General features: G+C 31.7%; 2 protein-coding genes across 3 annotated transcripts; both read left to right on the forward strand.

The window, feature by feature from the left end:
- The first annotated feature begins 3903 nt into the window (after positions 1–3903).
- LOC108816960 (transcription factor RAX1-like) lies at positions 3904–6296 on the forward strand. The gene is made up of 3 exons (XM_018589530.2): positions 3904–4094; positions 4909–5038; positions 5401–6296. Exons 1-3 carry the CDS (start codon positions 3959–3961, stop codon positions 6128–6130), a joined length of 996 nt encoding a protein of 331 aa, XP_018445032.1. The 5' UTR covers positions 3904–3958; the 3' UTR covers positions 6131–6296.
- A 2688-nt stretch (positions 6297–8984) lies between these two features.
- On the forward strand, positions 8985–10518 carry LOC108816961 (heavy metal-associated isoprenylated plant protein 3). 2 transcript variants are annotated; one of them, XM_018589533.2, is made up of 5 exons: positions 8985–9136; positions 9252–9393; positions 9486–9694; positions 9812–9899; positions 9995–10518. In XM_018589533.2, the coding sequence occupies exons 1-5, from the start codon at positions 9128–9130 to the stop codon at positions 10321–10323; spliced, it is 777 nt and encodes a 258-aa protein (XP_018445035.2). In that variant the 5' UTR covers positions 8985–9127; the 3' UTR covers positions 10324–10518. The 2 variants fall into 2 exon arrangements, with proteins under 2 accessions (XP_018445035.2, XP_018445033.2); XM_018589531.2 differs by having other exon boundaries at positions 9015–9136; positions 9249–9393.
- The last annotated feature ends 6083 nt before the right edge of the window (positions 10519–16601 follow it).

Consider the following 16601-nt stretch of genomic DNA (forward strand, 5'->3'; position numbering starts at 1 on the left):
TTCGATCCGGAACACAATCCACCTTCCTCCAGATCAGTCTCATTACGACCAAGGTATTCAATGAATTTCTAGGTAATAGCTTCTCTAATTTTCAGATTGTTTTCGCAGATGGGAGATTGAAGCGATAGATCGAAATGTGGTGGAGAGATGAAAAAAAAAAGATAGAGATGCGGTAGGAAAAAAATTGTAAACTAAAGATAAAAAAACTCATCTAATTAGGTCTTTTGAGGACAGAATCATATTTTAACACGAAAAAGTGTCTCAGTATATTAAAGTGACCTTTTGTGATACTGAAAGTCATAAAGTGACTCACACCGTAAATCTCTCTTTTCTATAATATTGTCACAATACCGTTTCATCTATCCAGTGAAACATGTAAGAAAGAAATATCCTACCTCATTTCAGATACATGGTTATTTGGATATTTTATGTTCATATACACCAGAACCGTAAAACTCGAGTCGAAATCCACCCAAAATTTTATAATACTCGAGTGAGGCTTAATTTAAAAATCTAAGACCCGATACCAAAAGAACGACACATACCTCAATTGATACATGAATGTTCATGTCTAATATATTCAATAAACAAATAAAAAGATTTTTTTAACTGTTTTGAATTTTTGTCATGAGCAGATTCATTTAAACTGGTTGAATTATTATGATTAGTATGTAAAATAAATGTTGTTGAATTATTAACGTAAATATAATTAATAAAGTGGTTAAGAAGAATGAAAAATGAATATAAAACAATTTAAAATAGATAACTTATGTTTTTTTATTTCTATAATAAATGATGTCGAATTATTTGGAAAATACAATAAATGAAATGGTAAAAAATCTTTAGAAAATAAAAATGAAATTTAAAAAAACACTGAAATTTTTTTAAAAAAATATTTCTTTATTTTTCAGTTTTAGTAGAATATATATACTCGAGATCTTTTATTCACCAACAATAATTCTATATTTTTGGGGCTGAAATCCTCATTAATTAAGAAAACTGTAGAAAACCTTGTCTTTTTTTTCACAATGGATTGAAATTCATTGGTTGGAATACAGAGACATCACATAAGCTTAATGAACAAGGAAATATCATCATGAGCTAAATTCCAGAGCAGGGAGAGTAGAACCCACATCCAGGCATCCAAAGAAGACCATTTAAAATCTAAACTTGATGTCTTAAGTTACTGAAAGTTCTAAGATAAAGCAAGATATGAAATAGACCAATAACCTTAGACTACCGGAGATTTGAAAGAGACAGTCAAACGAAACGAAGACGGGCCTCCAATCAGGACAGACCAGCAACATTTGGAAAACTAGACAACCAACCTGAAAGACAACAAAGGTCCAACCGCCAAATTTCACAGTAGAGCGAAGGAACACGCCTCATAATCAAACCTCATAATCAAACCTTTACACCGAAAAGAAGACTAAAGCAAAACAAAGGACTTCGGAAGGCTTCACCGTTGAAGAAAAAGGCCATATAACAAAACCTCTCTAGGCAAAACCAGAACCACGTAGAGAAAGCCATAACTTTGAAAACACCATCTGAGAAACCACCATTGGAAGCACATCTATGAGAAAACCTTGTCTTTTTTTTGTAAAAAAAATTCTGTACAAACTAATAATCATGAAGCACATCTATGAAAATATTTGAAAAAATTTAACCTTTTTAATTGGAATATAAAACTTTTTAATATATGATAAAAACCCTAATGAAACATGGTTTTTGACTTCAAATTTAGTGGATTTGTGTAGTCAAACATGGTTTACAATTATGTATTTTTTTTTGTCACTACAATTATGTATTTAAATGTTATTTTATCTTCACGTTTCTTGTAGACTATAAAAGAACATTTCAACATAATAAGGTACCGATAATATAGTAAGTGGTACCTAACAAGCACATGCGTTAAAGTTCAGATTTTCCAATAAACTTTTTGCGAGATTACATTTACATGTGTTTTTTTTACCTGTGTTTTTTAAGTAAAAAAAACACATGTAAATGTAATCTCGCAAAAAGTTTATTGGAAAATACGAGGAAGTACATTGAATAAGGAAAATTCTGTTTGGCCATTTCTACACACACACATATACGTACATGAATTAATAAGCATACATACATATTACTTACACAAATCTGGAAATGAGTGTTGGACTGTATCTGCGTGAAACATGTTCATCAAACACAAGTACCTTAAATAATGTAAACAGTAGATCTATCAGTTGTACATATATGGATACATACCCTTCGACGGGTCATTAGGTCTGAAGTTGATTAGTCGGTCCAAACACACCTGATCATTATGAAATTCAAATATATATATATATATATATATATATATATATATATATCAATATATGTGTGTGTAAAATTAATTAAAGATTTATTAACGCAGGCAAGTGTCCATCAAAGTAGTACGATATGAATATGAAGGTTCTTTTGGCACTTTACAAATGTAATAATGAAGACAGCGTTGGCAAGTCAGCTCCTGATGATAAATTTCTGGTTAATGAGATTTCACAAAATGGGTTTTTATTTTCTTTGGTTTTTGTTTTGTTGTCACTTTACAATCAGACAATTCCATATAGTTCACTGGTCCGACCGATGCAATCTCCGCTTATTACATGTTTTCCCCTTTTGTCCATGTAATATCTCCACCTTTGGTAACTTTTTTCTTCTCCATTTGTTTTCTTAAATTCATGATGAATACTGATTAGTTGATCATGATAATGCAAATATACTTTGAACGAATGATGAAATCAAGCAGATAGTTTTAGTTTAAAAGATCCATATTTTAGGATTTTCACACTTATTAAAAAAATATATCAAATTTTTTTTAAAAAAAAAAAAATTGATATATTCAAATTTTAGTTACCCATACATTATTTTCCGTAATCAACTATTTCCCACAAATTTTCACCAATAAAATTTTAATAAATGCAATAATGTTTTTTGAAGTTTATAATTTACATTTAATTTATACATTGAAAATATGAAAAATGTATCTTTTTAAAACAATTTTTTTTATAAAACATAGATCTTTTAGAAACGGAGTGAGTATTTTCTTTTCATCAAATTCAGAACAAACTAAGTTTCTAGATATTTGAATATTTTGTTCTTTTCGTGACAAAGATGAAAAATTAGTTGATTCAAATATTGTTTATTTTGACAACTCTACAACTGTTCATCTTTCAAAAAATGAAAAACAATCATGTACAAGATAAATACTTCTTGGATATCTATATCACGTGTGTTTGATATTGTAGAGTTCATATATTTCCTCCGTTTCAAATTATGTGATGTTTTAAAAGGTTTATGTTGTTTCAAAATATATGATATTTTAAGGTTTAAAATTAAATTAAATTTTATTGAAAATTGTTCAAACAATTAGATTTTACAGTTCTTTTATAATTAATTGAATGATTTTAGAATTATATATTTAAAATCACTTTTTAGAAAAAGGTAAGTTTCTTAATCTTTGTCTATTAAGTCAAATATGAAATGGAGAGAATATTGTTGGAGGGTGTACCAAGAAAAAAAAATCAAGAACGGTCATATAAATTTCTTTCTTTTTATTTTATTTTTGGGGCATGTTGAATTCATATTTTCAATGTAATATCCTCAATATAAAGAACTAATAAAGTAATTGAATTATTGGAAAGCTATTGGAAATCTATTGTTTTAACACGCATAATGAATAATTGAATAATATGCATGCATGTCAATCATGTTGACTTCTCTAACACCCATAACTTTTGAGAAAAAAATGAAATATAATAAATTAAAGTTCCTTTATAATTTTATACAATTCAGTAATAATAATAATTGATAGGGTGAGTCCAAATCGAAGTCTCTTATATTAAAAGGCCACAAACCCAACTACTCCTCCATAAACTCAAAAGCTCCGTCTTAAAAAACAAGTAAGAGATAACAGTTAACACACTCACGAGAGAAAATGGGAAGAGCTCCATGTTGTGACAAGACAAAGGTGAAGAGAGGGCCTTGGTCTCCTGAGGAAGACGCTAAGCTCAGAGATTACATTGAGAAGTATGGTAATGGTGGAAATTGGATCTCTCTTCCTCTCAAAGCTGGTATGTATAATATGTTCTCTTACAGTCCATTTTTGATTCAGACTTCAAAGCCAAAAAAAAAAGAGCGTAAGATATTCTTTATTGAGTAATTCTTGGGTTCACTCCCTATGGTGAACCTCTAGGTTCACCCACCAATAAGAGTTCACCATTTTATATTTAATATCTTTTAGAAAAGGAAATAAAATATTGTCAAATTATATTACGTTTTTTAAAAATTAAAAAATAAAAGCTCAAGAATTAAAATAAAAAATAATAGTAGTTGAAAAAAATTATTTTTTAAAAAAGCTTTTTATACCATCAGCAAAATGCTAAACCCTAAACCCTAAATCCTAAACCCTAAACCATTGGGTAAACCCTAAACCCTTGGACAAATTCTAAATTCTTGAATTTTTTAAAGTAATTTTAGTACCGTCAGCAAAACACTAAACCCTAAACCCTAAATACTATACCCTAAACCCATGGATAAATCTTAAACCCTTGGATAAATCATAAACCCTAGAATTTAAGATTTATCCAAGGGTTTAAGATTTACCCAAGGGTTTAGGATATAACATTTAGGGTTTAGGGTTTAGTATTTAGGGTTTAGTATTTTGTCGATGGCATTAAAATTATTTTTAAAACTTTTTTTTGTTTCCAACTAATTTTATTTTTTATTTATTCTTATCTTTTTAATTTTTAAAATATGACAATATTTTGTTTCCTTTTTTAAAAGATATTGAATACAAAATGGTGAACTCCTATTGGTGGGTGAACCTAGAGGTTCACCCTAGGGAGTGAACCCAAGAATTACTCTTCTTTATTGTTGTTGTTTAAGGTTTGAGGAGATGTGGGAAGAGCTGCAGATTGAGGTGGCTAAACTATCTGAGACCAAACATAAAGCATGGCGACTTCTCTGAGGAAGAAGACAGGATCATTTTCAGCCTCTTTGCTGCCATCGGAAGCAGGTTCCCTAACTTATCTCTTAAAAGTTATCTTTTGTTATGAGAAAGTAATTAAGACTGGAATTAAATATATTAATGGTAGACTAGTAATATCGTTTTGTTTCCACTTGCTTGCTAAGTCCCCTTGAATAGTCCCCACTCCTTAATTAATTTATTCTCTTTAAATTTTGTTCCAATAAAGTTTATGAAAAAAAAAAGTTTATGAATGTTTGGAACATGATCTGAATTTCTAAACATGTATATATATTCAAGAACGAGCTTAATCACCGTAGTCAAAATGATGAGCAGCATTTATTCATCTAGCTTTGCAACATTTTCCTTCCGACAATAACTTCTAACACACATGTATATATTGAGACTTGTAGATGGTCAATAATAGCAGCTCATCTACCGGGAAGAACAGACAACGACATCAAAAACTATTGGAACACAAAGCTAAGGAAGAAACTCATGTCTTTGTCTTCTTCCTCTCATTCATCACCAGCCATTGCTTATCCTTTTCGAAACCCTAATTCTCAGGATGTGAAAAGACCATTAACCCCATCAGCAACAATCACACTTTCTTCCTACACTCCGTATGTTGAGAACCCAACAAGATCTCTCATCAACATCAATGGCTTCGAAGCTGATGATCAACAGATCTTCCCCTTTATCAACCCTAATTATCCTCACGATTTCTCTCTCGCGGATATGTGCAGCAACAACAACAACAACATTTTTGGCACAAGTGGTTTCTTGCTCAACCACAATATTTGTGATCATTTCAGCAACCACAACAGTTTGTCCTCGGAGGTCAATGGAAAGCGATCAGAGATTATGATGAAGCAAGAAGAGATGATGATGATAGACCACCACATTGGCCAGATGACAAAAGGGTACAATGGCGATTTCACACAAGGATATTACAATAACTACATTAGTGGACATGGGGATTTGAAGCAAATGATTAGTGGAAGTGGCACTAATTCTAACATAAACATGGGTGGTTCAGGTTCACGCTCAGCTTCATCTTCTAGTTTCATAAGCGACCTAGCTGAGAACAAAACCAGTAGTAGCTTCCTACAACACAAGTGCTTGCCCTATTTCTACTCCTAGTTCTTCTAGACTCTCTTGTTTTCTTATATAAATATATCTTGGACTGACTGTTAGTAAAATCAAAGATTTGATGGGTATGAGAGGAGAGAGAATGAGCGAGACAGAGAGACAGGATGATCAGTTTTCATGGGATTTTGTGTTTTTTTTATTTATTATTTCGTCGACATTGGAGAGATTTCTAGTTAAGAAGAGACAATGGGAGATTTGATTCCATAAAACCCAAAAGGATCTATTTATGGTTGAAAGAGTAGATCTTCTGTTTTTCATCGTGAATACTAAGATCATATCAGCTTTTAGTTAGAATTTACAAACTTACAACAAAGTATAAGATATACTTTTTAACGAAAAAATAAACTGAAGTATATATGCTATGTGATAGCATTGTTATCGTTTCTAACATTCCATCAGACTATTAGTTTACTATTTAAGCATATGCTTTTAATATTATATAATACGTTAGAGATCTTGCAAAACGAAGTGTCCGGTAGATAAACAATTTGTAACAGATGGAATCTGTATATAGAATATGGTGAAATCTCTGGGCTGAGGCATACAAAGCGTTCACCAAATATAATGTGTACTGGTGGACAAATAAACTGATATTTCCTTGATCATTTTTACAGAAATTGGATGGAGTTACTGATATGTTCGTGGTGATATGTATTAATTGTGAAATATCTCGAATTTCTATTTTTTTTTAGATTTGAAAGATATATGACCCAAAATTAAGTCGAAGTAAGGGCACTAAAAAAGAAGGAAGTAAGGGCCCTATTTCTGAAGATTTGTTTTTTTCCATTTCTCATGAAGTTCTACTCTACAAGATAAATTTTGATATGGGACCATTTGTAACAAATAATATTTATACTAGACTATCTGTTCATTATAAAGAGTACATGCTACAATATATATTGTTTATATATTTACATTATACTAGACTATCTGCCAATATATATATATATATATATATATATTGGCATACATAATATTTTATATATCTATTTGTGGTCTTTCCCTACAATTTATATGATTTACATGACCTGTATTAGTAGCAGTGTTTTTTTAAAAAAAAAATTTTTTTGATAAAGAGTGTTTTTAATTTTTGATTCGATTAACTTATATATACATTGATCATTGATTTTTAAAATTATCAATTTATCATAGTTCTTTTTAAATATTATATAATAGTAGTAATGTTGTAAATATAAAAAGTTATTATTTTGTTTCTTAGTTTATGTATAGTTGAATTTTGTCAAATATTTCATTTTTGATATTATTAATATAGCGTGTATGAGTAAATTGAGCTACATAGTATAGATATGGACGTAAGGATTGTGTATAAAAAGTCATTACCTCTAGTCAGTGTCTGAAGCGGCTAACTGATTGATAGAAATACATATACTACATATGTTTCAAAGGACATATATACCCCTGCCAGAAGGTGTTTTGGACGGACCTTCTGGTTTATCTTTTCCTTCATCTAGTTTTCCTCCCAACATTAACATTTTCTTTCTTTCTATCAAAATAATACAAAGGAAAACAAAAAGAAGTGTAGGAATAGAAATGTAACAGCCAGCTAATAGAACATTACCTAGTAGTAATGATAATATTTACTCTCGATCATCTTTAGTATTCAATGCTATCTTGTGGTCGGTTCGGTTAAGTTTCGTTTTCTTAAACGACACGAACTTCTACGGTTTGTAGGATGATTATTGTTAACCACAAGCAGATGAGCAGTAATTTAAACGAATTTTCCGAAAAGTCAATAAAATAAAATATTTTTTTGACCACAATCAATAAAATAAATATTTTTTAAAATATACATATTATGTTACCATGACATTATTGGTTATATTCACCTGCTGAATAAATATTGACATTTCCTTATGTTCTAAGTTCTAACAATATTCAACGGCCCATATAATTACACCAAAAACAATCTTTATTTGGGCTTATTAATGCCCTATAGTATCACTTTTATGAAATTATGAAAAACCCAAGTTGGTTGGTTTGATGGAACTCTTTATGGTAATATAGTATGCAAGCATGTGGAGCTTAAAATACCTGCAAAAATTTCAAGAATAGTATAATAGCCAGTGGCAGAGATAGATGGGAAAGGGGTGGGGCAGTTGCCCACCATGGTTTTTCAAAATTTCAGTATATTTTTTCAATTTTTATACAAATGCCCCTGTTGATATATTGATAAATTATATGTAATGCCCCGGATCAAAGTAATTTCTAGATCCGCCACTGATAATAGCATAAAATAAAATTGCAAAGTTTTCCTACTGATCACTACAAGAAACATCTGCTAAGTGTTAGAAAATATGTCACCAAAAAATGTATCAAAAGAAAAAAAAGCACATATATATCATTGGACTCAGTAAAGCCCATTCTATTGGTTTTGGAAAATCAATTATGTTCACGTCAATAACCCATTTCGTCTGTGAAATAACCCATTTCGTCTGTAAGCGAAGGGGAAACAAAAAAAGAAACAAGGGGGATTTTGAAAGAATGGAATCTGAAAACAATTTGGGGATAAAACTTAAGCCTATTATTTTAATTTCTGAGTGGAAGCATTACATAGAAATTAACACAGTCGATGGCTCAATTAGTCGACATGATTTATCATTTTACCCTAATTCATTTTCGACTAAATACAAGTAGTACTAGCCGACCGTCACAGGTCACAACATATACGCCGAAATCACAAAAGCAAAACACAGGGACGTACATAGGCACTAACCGAAAAAATCGTACCCAGATAAAACCAAAAAAAAAAATGGAATACGGAAAACGTATATGGACCATAACATCATCATAGACCATACACACACACATACACCATTCATCATCATCATCATATCATTAAAAACCCATTAAACCGAGTGGTACTATAAATAGAGACGAAAGGTTCTTTCTTTCTTAAAGGTCTCTTCTTCCTCCGACTCTGTCTCCAACAACTTCCTTCTCTCCCTCTCTACTAACCGAGTCATCACCATGGCCAAGGTAACTCACTCGAACCGCTTAACAAGTAAAAAACCATCAAGAATCTTCTCTGTATATGTTCAATAATGGGTTTGATTTGCTCTCTCTCTTTCTCTCTGTTTTGTGTCTTAAGCAGAAGAAGAACAACAGCAACAGCGAGAAAAAAGGAGACGGTGGGGGCGATAAGAAAACGCCGTGTATCACCGTCGTTTTGAAGGTCGATATGCATTGCGATGGCTGCGCTTCCAAAATCGTCAAATGCCTCCGTTCCTTCAAAGGTTTGTTTTTTTTTTTCTTTCTTTCTTCAAAAGACACAAACTTTCACTGTGAAAGAAGTAATATTAATGTCTCTCTCTCTCTCTTTTCTCAGGCGTTGAGACGGTGAAAACAGAGTCAGAGAGTGGGAAGCTAACGGTGACGGGAGAAGTAGATCCGGCTAAACTCCGGGAGACACTAGCAGAGAAGACAAAGAAGAAAGTCGAGCTGGTTTCTCCTCAGCCCAAAAAGGAGAATAAGAACAAAAGCGATGATGACAAAAACAAAGAAAAGAAATCATCTGACGAGAAGAAACCCAAAGAGGTTAAGCTTCGACCTTTAGTTACTACTATATTGTTTTTGTATACAAAATTTCAATAATCTGATTCTGAGTGTTGTTGATATGTTTATTTATATATATATTATAATGTTTTTTTTCAGGCTCCGGTGACAACGGTGGTGTTGAAGCTGAACTTCCACTGTGACGGTTGTGTCGCTAACATCCAAAAGACTGTCACTAAAACCAAAGGTTAGTTAGTGACACAATCGCGTTTTGTTGCAAAACGCTGTTTTGTATAAAACGCTTACATTTGTTTGTTTGTTTGTTTGTTGGAATCGTTTAAGGTGTGCACGGGATGACAATGGAGAAAGAGAAGCAGTTGGTGACGGTTAAAGGAACAATGGATGTGAAGAAGCTGGTGGAGAGTTTGTCGGAGAAGCTGAAACGTCCGGTGGAGATCGTGCCGCCGAAGAAGGATAAAGACAAAGAGAATGGGTCTGGCGATAAGAAGAAAGGCGGCGGGGAGGGGGTGAATATGATGGAGTACGTGGCGGCTCAGCCTTACTACGAGTCAGCGTATTACCCGGGTGGGCCATATGGATATTATCCGGTTCAGGCCCACGCGCCTCAGATGTTCAGTGATGAGAATCCGAATGCTTGCGTCGTTATGTGATGGTAGACTTGTAAATATGCTTTTAATCTTTGGGGTATTTTCGGGAAAGACGAGTACTTTTGTTTAACTCTTTTTTGGTTTTCTACTATAGTTTCGGTTTTGAAATTTTCCTTTTTCTTATGACCGGTTTAGTTAAGTTAAAAATAAATATGCAAATACTTCCTACGGTTAAGAATATTATTACTTTTGTTCCTACTCTGGTTTTAGTACGTATTGGGTTGTATTCTACCTGCTTTTCATCAAATCAATATGCTGTATTTTATACGAGACATGACAGCAAACATATTACGTAAAAGCTAAAACTAATGTAAAAGTTAAACAGTTAAATGGTGGAAATATATGAATGAGGACAAAAATGTCAAAAACATGTTGCAAAAAGAGTTAAATTCAACAATGCCTTCGAAAAAAATTAAAATCGGAAACGATAATTTGTTAGAGCTTTTTAACTAACTAGATAATGAAAGTTGATATGCTGACAATGCGAATGAGAAGTGAGAACTAGTCAAATTATACACTAAAAGTTCGATTCATAAACAATACTTTTTGGGTCTTGGGATTTTATTATCTTGCGATCCTAAAACATTGCTGGAGTATATCTCAAACAAATCTACCAACGGTTGTGTTACATTGTAAGCATGTTTTAGAACTTCGCTACATGTTATAAACAATAAATATTTCGAAATTTGAAGAAAAGTTGTAAACTGCGTCACAGTTAGTCATCAATTCATTTGGTTGCCCTGCATTCATCACTAATTCAGCTTAATTAGACAACTGAATGTAATTAAGTATAAACAACCAAGCTTTTTCATTTATTACTCCTTTTTATACTGTATTATGTGTGGTTGTAGAGTAAAATCTATGTTACAAAACAAGTATAATTTTATAATTTAAATAAATAACTATTAAATTTATTTTTTATTTTTTATTGGTTGCAACTTTATTTTTATTTGTTATTGGTTGCAATATGATTAAATGTATATATATGATATTTTTATTCAAAATATATTAAATTAATATAATTTTTAATTTGTGTGGATAAATGTAAAACGACATTTAAAACAAAGAGAATATATATTAAAAACATTTCTATTGTAAAATTCTTTTTTCTTTCGAATAGAGTAAAAATGAATATAAAGTGAAAATGTTTCAATTTTACTTTATTTCTTACTCCATAATAGAGTAATAACCATATAAAAATAGATTATTCAATTTATGAAACAAAATATAAAATTAGATTATAGTATTTTTTTTATTTTATACTCTATTTTATTCTATTTTAAAGTAAAAAATAGAATGGTTTTGGAAATACCTTACATTTTATCTCATGAGTTATTTTATCTCCACAATTTTTTGGCCTATAAGAGTTTTCATGTTTTTATTTTATCAAAAAAAATATTAGTAGTAACGACAGCAAAATTTAAAATTTAAAGGCCATTGGTAAATGTCCATAAATACTGAGTCAAGATTGGAAATCTCTGATGTCTCGGTTGCAAAATTTTGTTTTGTGGTTTTGAAAGTCCATTTTCGGTTTCTCCCCTCTGTTTCTTGTCTCCTGATTCCTGATTACATATGTTTTATTGATATAAAGATGATTACATAAAAACTTATAAACCAAGTAATGGTCATCTTAATATATAGTTTTTGAAGTAATGGTGTCGGTATTAGGTGTCTCTACTATTTTTTGAGCCAGTTGGATGGTGAATGCTCTTGAGTCTTGCTTGTCCTCTGCTTCATGCCCTCTTTCGTCTTGTAATTTGTAACTGTTCGACTTATATTATTCCTTATTTTTGGACATACATTATATATCCCAAACTGAACTAGTACAACAGGTTCTTTAATAGTATTACTAGATCTTGACCCGCGCTTTGGAAGCGCGGAATATTTTACGATGAAAAATTTCACTAATAACTTAACAAATATTTTGTTAACTTTTAAAGCGTGTGTATTTAAAATATTTTTGCATTTAAATCAGTGTTTTTAAATTCAACCCGATTGTGATTATACCGATTAATCCGAAGATTTAACAATTCAATTTAGTTTTTTAAAATATTCATATTAAAAAGTCACTAAACCCGAGACTAACCGATTGAACTAATGGATGACCGATATGTAATCTAATTTGATTGAAATTGTAATAGTTTAATAATTTGTAATCTTATAATCCAACTTTAAATTTTATTATTTTGTAATTTATGAAATTATGACGTTTCTACAAAATTTTAAAGAGAAAATGATGGATATAAAATAACTAAGATTAATTATTGTATTGTTTGGAAACGTTGATAGTAGTATATAAAATATATTGTTTGGAAACATTGATAATAGTATAAAGAAATAAGTATATTGTTTGGAAACATGGATATTACTATAAAAAAAGGAACATTAATGATTTAATGTAGGTTTAACTATAAAATATAAAGGTGTATTTAATTTAAAAACTTACAAAATAAATGTTAGGTCCAACAGAATGTTTCTGTTTTAATAAGATAGATATAATTTCCAATACATATATCTGGACTGCTCTTTCTAAAATGAAATCATGGGGAAATAATGTATGAATCGAACCATTGTCTACTTGAAAACATATAGAAGACTGTTTTTATAACTTCAAGATTGCCAAGAGAAACAAAATATATTTTCGTTTAGTTCCTATTAATATCGAAACTATACTCTTAACCAGTTATCATAAACTGAAACCCTATTTGCTTATTAGTAAATTCAGCCAAGGCATACACGTACATGGTAGTTACGTAGTTTTGGTATATATTCATGCTTTTTTTTTTGCCAAATATGTGAATTCCATTAAAATGGGTAGAGTTTGTAACTTATTACATTCGGATAAATCAGGTTATGGTTTACCTTGGCAAAAAGAATAAAAATAAGGTAAAGCATAACAGAGGAACAATAAAGGAGTTTACTCCCTAGAGAGCCAATGTTGCATTAGGCCACAACTCTGCCTCTGATTTCTCTTGGACAGAATTGCATCTCTAATGAAACGGTCTAGCAGCTTGAAGATGATTTCCGGAGGAGATGAGATGTTATCATGATATCGCTTGTTCCTCTCAGACCAGATGGAGTAGATAGTTGCTGAGGCCACCAAATATTTGAGTAGTCTAGGAACCACACTGTCATGTAGACTAAGCCAATCAGAGAAAGCCTGCCATGAATAGAATCCACCAAAAGAATAACCCATTCTTCTCAAGCAAATGGTCCAAAGGTCGGCACTCCACTCACAGCGTAAGAATAGGTGATCTCTGTCTTCAACGTAGGTGTTACAGAGGCAGCAAGCAGTTGATGTGTTGATGCCCCAAGAGGAGAGACGAGCTCTAGTGGGTAGCCTATCAAGCTGAACTAGCCACATATTGAAAGAATGTCTAGAGATCGCACCTTTAAACCAAACATAGGAGGTCCACTGCTGGGCTGGTGCTCTATTACGCAAGGCTTCCCAAGTTAGCTTTGCTGAAAATTTATCCAACGCAGAGTCATTGACTAACCAGACGTAAGAGTCATTTTCAGTTACCAGGGAAGGCAGAGGGACAGTAGTAAGGTAGATTTGAAGTGTCTCAGCAGGTTGCGATCTTGCCCCACGCATTAGCCAGCCATCCAAGTTGCAAGCATTAGCGATGGAAGCTTTGAGGGGGATAGACAGCTCTCTGGGGGTATATATTCATGCTAGTCTCTGTAAAGTTAGTTTGATTTTCTTTGGTAGTAACTTGGTGATAAGTGAAAAGCAAAATGAATTAGGATTGATCTACTCAAAAACTAAAGTTAAATCTACATATTAGCGAATAGGTAAGTCAACATGTAGTGAGAATGCCAACCTATGACATCAATGCTCGCATTGCCACTTACTTCCTTTCACTCCTTATGGTAACGTAAAGCCAAAACTTATTTATTTATTTCTCTATAAAAACAATCATTAAAAAAGAAAACAATCACTAAGAAGAAATTTGAATTAACATAGTCGATCGTCGTATTCATGTTTTTATTGTGCATGTGCGTTTGACGCGACAAATCAAATCATTCAACATTAATTCAATATGTTGAGAGCTTGGGATCATGATGAGTATTTTGCTTCATGCATTTATCATCATGCATGTCATTCATGGTGATCATCAGCATTATTCATGCTAGTTTTCGAGTTTCCAACTTTCTTCTAGGAAAGTTCCATTCGAGTTCGAGGAAACAAAAGGATTTAAAAATAAATAACATAAAGTAACAAAAAACTTTTCAACACGCTTATAAATTTCATCTTTTTACCCATCTCTTATCAGCAAATATAATTGAAATTATTTTGTGAAAACCTTTTCGCTTATAAAAATTAAAAGTTTTATCACATTTTACCATAGTGTTCCAAAGGATTGTCGAAAAGCTTTATTTGTAGTCCAAAGTGCCTTGAACTTTTTAATCATCTTTAATCTAACAATTGAACGGGAGAGTTTAATCAACTGCTGGTTGACAATAAATTAGTAGTAGTTCAATGCTATACTTCGGATGGTGAATACTATTTTTGTAAATCTAAGCCAGAAAACGAGTCATACGATCTTGGAATTTCCATTTCAAGTGATCTACTCTCTACTCTAGACATTTTTTTTTCAAGTGATCTCTCTACTCTAGACATTTAAATGCCATGTTTGACTTTGATTTTGAAAAAAAAATATGTAACGTAAAAGAATCCAAGAAATAAAGAAACCACATTGTAATTCTTTTTACAAAGAAACAACATTTTAAAGATATTCGTTTCAAATCTTTTCTACCCTGGTCCATATACATATATGTACACGGCTAGGAACGATATACAGTTTATAAATTTAATGAAAATGGTAAAACAAGGAAGAATGTTGTATAATTAATCGAACTCGTTCAATCAATTATTGCATTTGCTATAAGAAGGGTTTGGTCAAGTCGTCGAGAATAACATGAAGGCACATGATTTTCCCCATTTACAACTTCTTTTATTAATGACTAAAGTTTGTTGCAGTGCAAGAGGTCTTTCATTATACATTTTGAGTAAGAGAAAATGACTAAATAGTAAAATGTTAAATGATTTTCATATAGTTTTTGCGCCAGATCATCTTAAACCAAAGAAGGGATCAAAAACTATTCCCTGTTATTTTTATCATTTTTCATAGCCTTGATGATTGTCTTTGGTTATTACCACGTGGGGCATGCATGCCAAGAAAAGTGGACCAAAAGACCATAAAAGAAATGAAATGAAAAGAAAAGAAAAGAAAAAGAAAGATAAAGAAAAAGACAAACAAAGAGAGGAAAAAAACACTGGGAGATGTTATAGAATTATAACACACATCCTTTTACAAAAACGAGATTGTTTTTTTTTTTTGATAAAGGGCTTACAAAAACGAAATTGTTTCGTGATCTACTTTCTTCGTATAGATTATTATCACATGTAGCATTTTAGATGTACGATTTCTTTTGTTCAAGACAATAGAAAACCGAATTAATTATAAAACCTATTCATGTCATTTGATTTTAAATGTGCCTATTGTCGTAGGTACCAAGACATCAAGCTGCAAAATTTAAACAGCCAACAACGATAAAAATGGTAGCTTATGAATTATGATACAGTGACTGATACTATATGTTTCAATTAAATCTCATAGAGCACAAGACTTTTCTCCATATGCGCTTTGAATGTGACGGCAAAGTCCATTCATCAATAAGAAGTTAAATGTAACTTCTTATAATCACATATATAATGCCTGAGTTTTCTCTCTTCTAAGAGCAGACACGTCAGATTATTTTAATGATTGTGGGATCCACATCTGGTTTGGTTTGATCATTGTTTTATCTCCCGTTTTGATTTTGTTGCCCGGCTCGGTTTAATCATTAGGGTTCCATTGTCGTTTTTCGTCTCTTCAATCCACGTTTCCGCTATTCATTCCAAAAACATTGAATTCTTCTCTCTAAACTCTTAGACTCCTCTATTGTTCAACGTATTTCTCTTGATCTCTCCGGTAAATGATATTTTCATTTAACCAAAAAAGCTATCGACCTCTCCGTTTCCTTAATGTCAGACCTATAAATTGCAGAGGATTGAGAATTGGATGAACCTTCTAAACCAGTGTCTGTTAATCTCCTTTATCAAGCATACAATGATTCTTCTACAATGTCTTCTTCAGATGCTGTTGTTGGGAAATCAGCCTTCAGAGCTCTCCGCCTCCGTAGATGTCATAGTTCATTGCTGCTTGGCTTCTCCATTTTTTGGACTCTAAAAACATCAAGAAGCGTGGTACATTCATAGGAGTCACTTTACCTCT

The sequence above is a fragment of the Raphanus sativus genome, chromosome 7 (assembly GCF_000801105.2).
Source record: "Raphanus sativus cultivar WK10039 chromosome 7, ASM80110v3, whole genome shotgun sequence".
Taxonomy (NCBI): domain Eukaryota; kingdom Viridiplantae; phylum Streptophyta; class Magnoliopsida; order Brassicales; family Brassicaceae; genus Raphanus; species Raphanus sativus.